The sequence below is a fragment of the Morone saxatilis genome, unplaced genomic scaffold, assembly GCF_004916995.1.
Source record: "Morone saxatilis isolate NCDOM2014 unplaced genomic scaffold, NCSU_SB_2.0 Contig16, whole genome shotgun sequence".
Taxonomy (NCBI): Eukaryota; Metazoa; Chordata; class Actinopteri; family Moronidae; genus Morone; species Morone saxatilis.
The window spans coordinates 27,084,648-27,094,166 of record NW_023339718.1 but is presented as its reverse complement, the minus strand read 5'-3'; the positions used below and the strand labels follow the sequence as shown (position 1 = coordinate 27,094,166).

Genomic DNA, 9,519 nt, shown 5'->3' with positions numbered 1-9,519 from the left:
CACACACACACTCTGACACAAACAGAAACACGTGGGTAAATGACACTGCACGGCATTTCCACTGTTATCTAGGCCTGTTACTGATCGTTCCAAACAGCAAATCCTGAGTAATATTTGCTGTTTAAACGGGTGCTGTCATTGTGGTCGATATAATAAATAATATAAAACTTCTCCCTGACTGATGCGACATTTTAATTTTTTTTTCGCTATTTCAAACCTGTTTTTCTCCTTTGCTTAAGCTATGAAAGTAAAAGAAAAAAAATGCAGCATTGCATTTACCCACGCCAGCTAAGTTAGAGTCCCTACGCGCTTGATTTTACGTACAGTACGCCGTTATCGAGAATTAATTGTGCAAATGTTTTATTTCTAGGCCGCAAGTTCGCCTCCTAATAACGTTTAATACCGTGTCCTCTGTCCTCTCTGCTCTCTCTAAAGTGTCTGTGTCTGTCTTTCAGGGCTTCTTCAAGAGGACAGTGCAGAACAACAAGAGGTACACGTGTGCGGAGAACCAGGAGTGTAAAATAGACAAAACCCAAAGGAAGAGATGTCCCTTCTGTCGCTTCCAAAAGTGCCTGAGCGTCGGGATGCGGCTAGAAGGTACACATTAATGTATACAATCCGTTATTATAACAGACAAAATACTGTCATAATAATAATAATAATAATAATAATAATAATAATATATTTTATACTTTTCATTTCATATCATGTATTTCATAGGGAACTTTATTATTTTTATTCATTTTTTAAAATAATTGTATCATTTGATTACACCTTTTTTTGGGTTAAGGCTATTTTCTTTAAATCATATTCACAGTCTTTCCTTGGTGGCTGGTGGTTCTCATGCTGTTTCCAATACATGTGGGATGGGATTAATTCCCAGACAGCAATGCAGGAAAGCACCTGCTTCCGTAGCAGAAAAAGGACACATTCTTGACTTACTGATAAAACCCCCAAGACTCCCCTGTTTTAAATCAAAAGCTCTATTTAGGCTACAAGGAGGAGTAGAGCTGCACAGACTCTGGGGATTCTTCTCAGCCCTAAAATAGGAAGCAAAAATGACCAACATGTCTGTTATTTATTCTGTAGCAATAGTTGGGAATACTGGTGAAGTGCAGGTTATGATTTTACTCTCTGCTGTTACAGTTCAATGCTCGTCAGGGGTTTTTGTAAAGGTGATCTTGGCAGTGCAGGAGAATTCAGTAGAGTCTGTGTTTCATTTGTAAATCTGTTTTTCACCTCTTGTCTCTTGTGTGACAGCGGTGCGCGCAGACCGCATGCGTGGGGGGAGGAATAAATTTGGCCCCATGTACAAGAGAGACAGGGCCTTGAAGCAGCAGAAGAAGGCTTTGATACGATCCAATGGGTTCAAGCTGGAGAGCGCAGCTCCTCCGCCGGCCTCTCCTCTGCAGACTGACTACGGCTTCACCGGCACCCTGCACAGCCTGCCCACCATCTCCAAAAGTCTGCTCCCCTCCACCCCGAGCTCCATCACCCCTACAGACTACGAGGCCAACCTCTATGGACCCCCATCTCTGGGCATGGCCATGCAGTCGCATGTGCCCCTCAGCACTCAGTACCAGTACACAGCCTTCCCCGGCAGGGCGATTAAAGCCGAGTGTCCCGACTACACCAGCTCCCCCGAGTCTCTGACAGGATACCCCTACCCAGACATGTACCCCTCAACCTCACCACAGCCCCCCAGCCTGCCACCACTGGTGCTGGAGCTGCTGCGCTGTGATCCAGATGAACTGGTGGTGCAGAATAAGATTGTTGCTCATCTGCAGCAGGAGCAGAGTGGCCGGGGACGCCTGGACAAGCCCAGCACCTTCAGCCTCATGTGTCGCATGGCAGACCAGACGCTCTTCTCTATAGTGGAGTGGGCCCGGAGCTGCATCTTCTTCAAGGAGCTCAGGGTGAGTCCCAAGACCTTCATCCTGTCCTTGTGCTCACACAGGCATTCATTGTGGCAGCTGCACTCACTCTTATAACTGTCTATATCCCAAATTCAGAATACAGCTTTGCTTTGTCTCCCCTCCATTAACGCTGCTTTATACAGATGCTACACAATCCATACAGTTTTGTATTATATCCTCTAAAAAGTGACGGTCCTATTTTTGTGGCATTTTAAGAAAATAATTTGTCAAATAAGAATGAAATTGCTGCCAAACCCCCAAATCTGAATTCTCCTGTGTATTGGTACTAACACAGACATGGACATCCATCAAAAAACAGATAGTGTCACTCATTTATGCTTCACTTCACACAGAAAAAAGAGGGCAAAAAGTAACACAATGAAGACCTTGAATGAAAAGATAGGCAGGGAGTATGCACTGATTATAAAATAATCTTCTCTCATTTTACGGCACAATTTTTCAGTTTGTTTGGTTTCTTATTTCCCTGTGCTTTCTTTTCAACACTGTTATATGTGTTTAAAACTGTTGTAACAATGTATCAATAAATCAGCTGGTTTGGGAGGCAAACATTTGAATTGAATTGAATGCCACATTCTATTCCTGACCTGGTCCAATCGCCGGATTAGTCGTGATGTCGTGTGAAAGCTTCTAACACTGGCTGCACCTTCTCCCATTAAACATAAGGGAAATCAAAAACAAGCTAGGAAAATAAATATGAATATCTCAGATTGTATTATGAAATTTGGATGAATACTGTAAAGGCATTACAAGACATCACAGCCATGTCACCGCCCTAAAGACTTTGGTTTGGTTCTGCAATGCAGGCTTTTTTTAAACTCTGTAGTTGTTTTAGCAACAAAAGCTGAGAGAAAGTCCTCAGTCTGTATTGAGTGAAGCCTTTAGAGACGGATGGATGGATGTCCCAAAAAACGTTAATCACATTACGCTTTTGCAAGGACATGTCATCCTGTTCTTTCCTTTTTCTGTTTTCTATCTGTTTCTGTTACTTATTCTCGTACAGCACCAAAATAACAATAGCTTGGTTACATAACATTTTGCTTTGCTAAAAAGTAATAAGAAAGGTTATTTTAAGAGGAGGTGGCTTGTTGTAGGTCGGTTTTAATAGAGGTCACAGGTTGCTTCGAGGCCTTTTCAGTACAAAAAAATACATGAATGCATTAAAAACTGATGACGTTGACTCATACACCCACAATCCACTGTGGACTTGCAGCCTACAAAACAGCATATTTTTGCAACCAATCGAGAAAACTAGCTGACTGTTGGGTCTCATTCCCTAGACATCAAATACAGCTGCTTTTAATGAAACTCAGCAATCATCTATCTTTAAGCCACCAACCCAAAGTGTCTTTACATCTTTCTTGGCTCTGATTGGTTGTTTTAGTCTAGGCCTGGTGGATTCTTGCAAATGCCATTAGGAGTGCTAGAAGGAGCCAGAGGAGCCGTTTTTTTTCACAGATTATCTGTCTCATGTTCTACTGTTGGGATACAGTGAAAGTTTCAGTAAATATGACCAAAAGCTTTTGTTTATTAAAGTAACCTACTGCAGCATTAATGCTTACTGTGATGGCTACTTAACATACATTATGGTAATGACTGAAGACCAGAAGGCAAAACAATCTGCTCTGCTTAACAATAATAATGTAGAGCATACATGATTTGAACTACAAAAATGCACAAGTACTAGAATAAGAATAGTCCCTAGTGACTGTATAGACATTTTATTAAATGATGTTGCACCATAGCACACATTACAACACTTCACGAGTCTCACAACAGCACTATGGTCTCGAGTGAAACCATAGGTAATCTTACAGCTGCCAATTCGTTATCTAGGTGTCTAGTGAAGAAAGCTTGGTGGAAATTTCAGTATTATTAGCAAACACAGAAAACAACACAGAACAGTGCGAGTTCTGCCTTCTAGCTGTGCCTGAGTATGCTTAATGAAACGCAAGTTTTTTGATGCCAAAATTCTCGGCTTCCATTCTCTTTTCTGAGGTTACATTGTTCTGTTGTCTTAAAGCCTAGAATACATCTCATTAATATTTCTCTTGTCTTTATTTGCATATTTGGTGTTTAGGTAATCCAAAAGTAAAAGAAAGTGATTAGTAATTGACTAAATCTGATTACATTTTTAAGGTAACCCCTGGTTTTGCTGTTCCATATTAACACATAAACACACATTGGGTTCAATTATGTTTTATAGAAATGTACAAACAGAGATGTTGGAACATTTCTCTTTATTTCTATTCACACTACTGTAACAGACAAGTCAGCTTATTCTAGTGTAATGATGTAAAATACAAAGTTACTTTAATGACAATGAGTCTGGAGTGTTTTAGCAATATGGTGGAATACTTTTAGCCTTGTAAGGGTAATTGCTCCTTGCTGGTGTCACTGCGTTTCCTCTGTGCTGAACAATAGTGGACCAGACCACACACACACACACACACACACACACACTTCTGAGGATAAGAATTGGACATACATCAGTGTCCCACTCCATCCTCTCGAGCACTGTGATTGTCTTTGTGAGCTGTGCCACAGACACACTGCAGTATTGGACAGTTCAGATGATATAGTGACAGTCAAATGTAACGCTGGAGGAATCAGTGCTGTTGTTCTGGTTAACTGTGCTGCTGCTGACAATATGGCTGAATGAATAAACTGACTGCTCCAAGTGAAAATGGAGGATTATAATTCTCCTCTGACAAAATAAGGCCAGTTACTCAACAATGAAGAAAATATTACCCTTCTCTGTGAGCCATGATATAATCTGTCTGTGCTGACAAACAAACATCTGTCAGAAAGCCATGGTCAAACTGATTGCACCAATTAAACAGTTTAACTAGCAACAAAAGGTTGATTTTAGCCTTGGTGAGATTTGGTGAGATTCCTTCCTGTCTTTTGATCAAATACAGTTTATTTACTCTCGAACATTCAGAGCAGGTCTGCTCCTTTCCTGCTTCACACTTATTCACTTGTTGACATTCATTGCTGGGACTGCCACAGGCTTGGACATGTGGGCACTAAGAACTGCACAGTCTTCTACTGCTGGTTACCAGGTTGGTTCTAAATGCATTATGAGTATAGCTAGACTGTATAATTAAAAATAGATGTAGTCTCTGTGATATCGTCACATCTGAAGAGCCGCTGTGAAGCTCAGTGTGGTCAACTCTGGTTGTCACCATTTTGGCAGTCCTGGCTACACTGTCTCCTGGCTAATCCAAAAATGGGCAAACAGGTGGAGTGTGGGTGGAGCTGAGAAAGGCTGAATGCCTGGTTACTGACAACAGCTGCCTGTAACGGCACCCACCTGTCACTCAAAACAGGCATTACCTTAATTATGCGTAACTTTAAACCTTGATATACTTCAAATGAGCAAGTTGTCTAAAAATTCACCCCCTACAGTTGTCATGAACAGGGGAATTAGCTATAGAGACCAAAAGTGTTTCTGTACCAGGCTGTAAACATGTTTATTTCTAAAGGTGTGCATTTTAATATAGGGCCTTATGGAGATTGACTCACTGCTGGAGCCAGCCTCAAGTGATCATTAGAGGAACTGCAGTTTTTGTTTCTTCAGTGTTGCTTAATTGCAGCCAGTTATGGTTATGAACAGTTTCTGAATATACAGGCTCATAATATTGCTTGTAAACAGACTAAGAGCAGGTGTATGCTGGTTTCTTTCTGCTTGCATGAAAAAAACAACAAAATGAAGCAGATGTTTTTTCTTTGTACAAACTGCAGCAAGGACTTTTAAATCATGTTTTGGGACAACTGGCTGAAAGCTACACAGTACATCAAAATGTTTTTATGAGCCTCATACTTAAATATGTCATACATGCTACATTCATATTAGTGGGGTTATGGTTGGTTCACCCAAAATTAGAAAAAATCCCCCCCAAAAAACAAACAAACAAAAACCCACATAGACTCTGATGTTCAGTGTATGTATGAAACATCAGAAGACTTTAGCTGAATTAGTGTTAAATTACCTAAGTCCTAATAATGTTAAGACAGACAATGGCTGCAGCCTTTCCTGCAACAGTCTGAGTAAATTAACCAGTCAAAGAGTTAGTGCACCCAAGTTACAAATGAATAACTGTATTAAATTAAAAAATAAAAAACACAAAATGATTGCAGATGAATGGAAGTTGGTTTGTAACAGTATTTCCATTTGTCCACAGAACACACTATCAGAGCTTTCCTTCTTCAGTAGAAAGTAAAACAGTTGACAGTGTGTTAGGTAGAGTGTCAACTTTTATTTGTATTTTTTTAATTTGGGTGCACAATCCTTTAATTGGATGATTTACTCAGACTGTTGCAGTAAAGGCAGTAGCCACTGTCTATGTTAACGTCATTTTAAAATGATTTGGTCATTCTCACAACACCACTAATACAGCAACGCAATCTGATGCAACAAATAAGCGTTAAACATCAGTGCATCCTGGCATTTTGTGTTTCTATTTATCTGTTGAATAATCAGAATTTACAGCTGATTTCATAACATTTATTCTACTCTGTGTCCAAATACCTAAGCCATAGTATGAAAACGACTAAAAATTATGATTGAATTCTTAGTTTATCAGAACATCCAGAAGAACTAGTCTTTTTCATTGTTACTTTTGTATCTTCCTTGTCTCAGAAACAAAGAGCACATTGTGGTGCTGATAAAATTTGTAATTTGAAATTTGCATCTTCTCCGAGTAACAACAAGAAAGTATCTTTATACTGCCAGTGTTAGAGGGCTGAAACGCTCCTCTGCATTACTAAAACAGGAGAGAAGCACAGAGGCTGCTCATCTTTCATTATCACAGAATTGCTCCATAAAAAAGTCAGATCTTAATAACACATTAGTATTAAATCCTCCCCAACATATACAAGTTATTTATGCACATAAAATTCCAATGCTTGTCCAACAGTAGTGATTTTCCAGGATCTGAGAAATCCTCCAGTGCACGCAGGTTATGCGTTACATGCATGTGACAGCCTCTTCATCATGTTTAAAAATGTGCAGTGCTACTCTGAAAGCATAGTTCTGCAAGCTACCAATTGCTTGACATGGGAAGAAGTTGAATTACAGCAAAGCTACCCTTGGGAGAAACCTAGTTTGGTTAACAAAAGCTGCTTAGAAAAAGTAATTTAAATTACTTTGTTAAAAAAAATTTAGCAAATACAAATTACAAATTCAGATTTAAAACACTATTTTTGGCTTGCAATCCAGCAATTCCTGGAGTACCCCTGAGACCTACATCTGTTCTAAACAAAACAATCTCATCTGGGCCTTTCACAAGCACAGGATTGCAAGGAATGTTATATGTCTGTTGTCAACAAATCTGAATTTTGTATTATCTGACTAAAAAAGTGAAGAAAAAATCATTTTTTTAGACTGACTTGTTTGAGCACTGGTCTAGAAAATGTTGTCTTTTCAGTTTTGCAACATCTGACTTGTACAATGTTAACAAGTAAAACAGTCTTCAACGTGCACCTATTTGGAGAGTATAAACGGCTTGAACAATGGAATCTTTCCTTAAACTTGAAAGTAAAATATCATTCCCAAATTGTTTGTAGTTTCAGTAGTTAACTACACAAAAATCTCAGTAGCTCCCTTTAAAATACATTCATTCTCACACATGCACAAATGACTGAACCAACTAAACACATGCAATTAGTAATGCACGCCTTCCGCAACCCACTGTACAATTACTGCAAATAATATAAAACACTGTCACCTTCAGTTGTTGTCTTTATTATGTCATGGGCAGAAGACAATACTTAAAAGATATATATTTCTTTATATTTATATAGAGAAGATAACTGTATTTCAACAACTGAATAGCACTGCTACTAATTAATCTTAGATATACTGTATGTTAGACCAACTCCTCACTGCTAATTTGTTTTGTCTGTTACGTTTAGAGGGAAACAGAACTGCCGCCAACATGTTGTCAATTCAGATAAAAGTCAATACAGTAAACTCATTCTTTCTTTTTGTATTAAACCAAGATCACAGTCTTTCCCTAACCTTAACCAAGAGCAGAGAGCGCCTAGACATACTGTAACTATAAAAAACCTCTAACAGTTGACGCACTAAAAAGATAAAAGCTGATCATTTGTGAAGGAAATTTAATAGAATAAAGAAATATGCCAGGAAACATACAAAACAAATCATTTACAATTGAAATGTAGGTTTATTCCGTCATAGATAGGGACAACTTTGCAATAGTTTGCCTCTATTATTTCAAAATTAGGCAATCTTCATTTGCACTGCAAAATAAATCCCTAATAGGAAAACAGGCAGAGTGCAGCAGCATATTGTGAAGGAAGGTCACATCTGTAGTCTTTCTTACCATAACAACTATATTCTGCCTCCTTATAACATATTGTACACATCTAATGTATTTGTGTTGATAGAGCATTTTTATGTACAGTGGACAGCCAACATAGACAGTGAGAACAAAGCTGTGCATATTTTGCCAAGAAAGTCTCATGCAGAAAGAGCTGTTTCTCTGGGCTGGATAATTACATTCCATGCAGACGATAACAGGGAAATGTCGGCTCTCCACTGCAGCCTCGCGCTGCGCTCGTCTACATTGTTGTTAAATTGTGAGCAGAATGGAAGCTATTGATTGGCGCTGTTCCCCAGAGGTGGCCTTTGTCCCGTCCTGTGTTTGACCTTCCATTCACCTGTTGAACATGGAAGATGTTGCTGAGGAAGTGCTCACAATGAACATTATAAATGTTCAGCTACTAGCGGTACTGGAGACAGCCAATTTAAAAGAAACATTTTTTGAAGAGTTTTGCCAAAAAATATGTAATAGTTGTAATGTTGTAAAAATGTAATAGATATCTACTATAGCAACAAAATACATAGATACACTGTTGGCAAATTTTCATAGACTCAAGGTAAAACTTAGAACTTAAAACTAAAATATTTTGTATTTTAGTTCTGTATGAACCTCAGGGAGTAATACTTCCCCTCTTTAGGTGTGAAGGTTTCGTCTTTTGTAGACCTCTACATTTGGTCTTTTACTGTGTCATTCTAACATTAGCAGTTGAAGATAAGCTGTTGATTGGCTGAATGAAAACTGTCTTATAGATTTATGAGCTTCTGATAATCCTGCATGCTGTCTTCTATTTATGCCACTAAGCCCAACAGGTTTGTTGGTGAGGTGCAACGCAGGTTAATCTTCTTTTGGGTCTGTTTATGTGTTGGCTAACCTGCCTATGGTTTGTCCTTAGGCTGCCAGAGTACATTGTATGTTTGTGTATTAGACTATTTAAAGTACAGATTTTTACTACTACTTGACCAAATACTGAACAGTGTCTCACCACAGCAAACTGAACAATACTCTCACTGACAACACAGCCACACAGTTAGAAAAGATGCATTTCTTGTGCATGGTTTAAAAACTGCCTACTTGATGCACATATTTAGCCTCGACCAATAATTCTCGATAAATCCTCAAAATAAAACAAATTGACTTCATTGGCAAGCATGATGAGTGAATAACAATATCTTTATTCCCTCAAAGCAGCTGAAACTTAGACTTATTGGATTTAAATAGTTAGATAGATAGATAGA

The 9,519-nt window shown here is 38.7% G+C and overlaps 1 protein-coding gene across 1 annotated transcript in view; it reads left to right on the top strand.

The window, feature by feature from the left end:
- Positions 1-9,519, top strand: part of LOC118325117 (nuclear receptor subfamily 5 group A member 2-like) — a gene marked incomplete at its 5' end in the record, with an annotated part of 20,679 nt that overhangs the window by 182 nt on the left and 10,978 nt on the right. Inside the window, 2 exon segments of the mRNA XM_035657678.1 lie at positions 456-597; positions 1,261-1,916. Of these exon segments, the coding sequence (XP_035513571.1) occupies positions 456-597; positions 1,261-1,916 (798 nt within the window).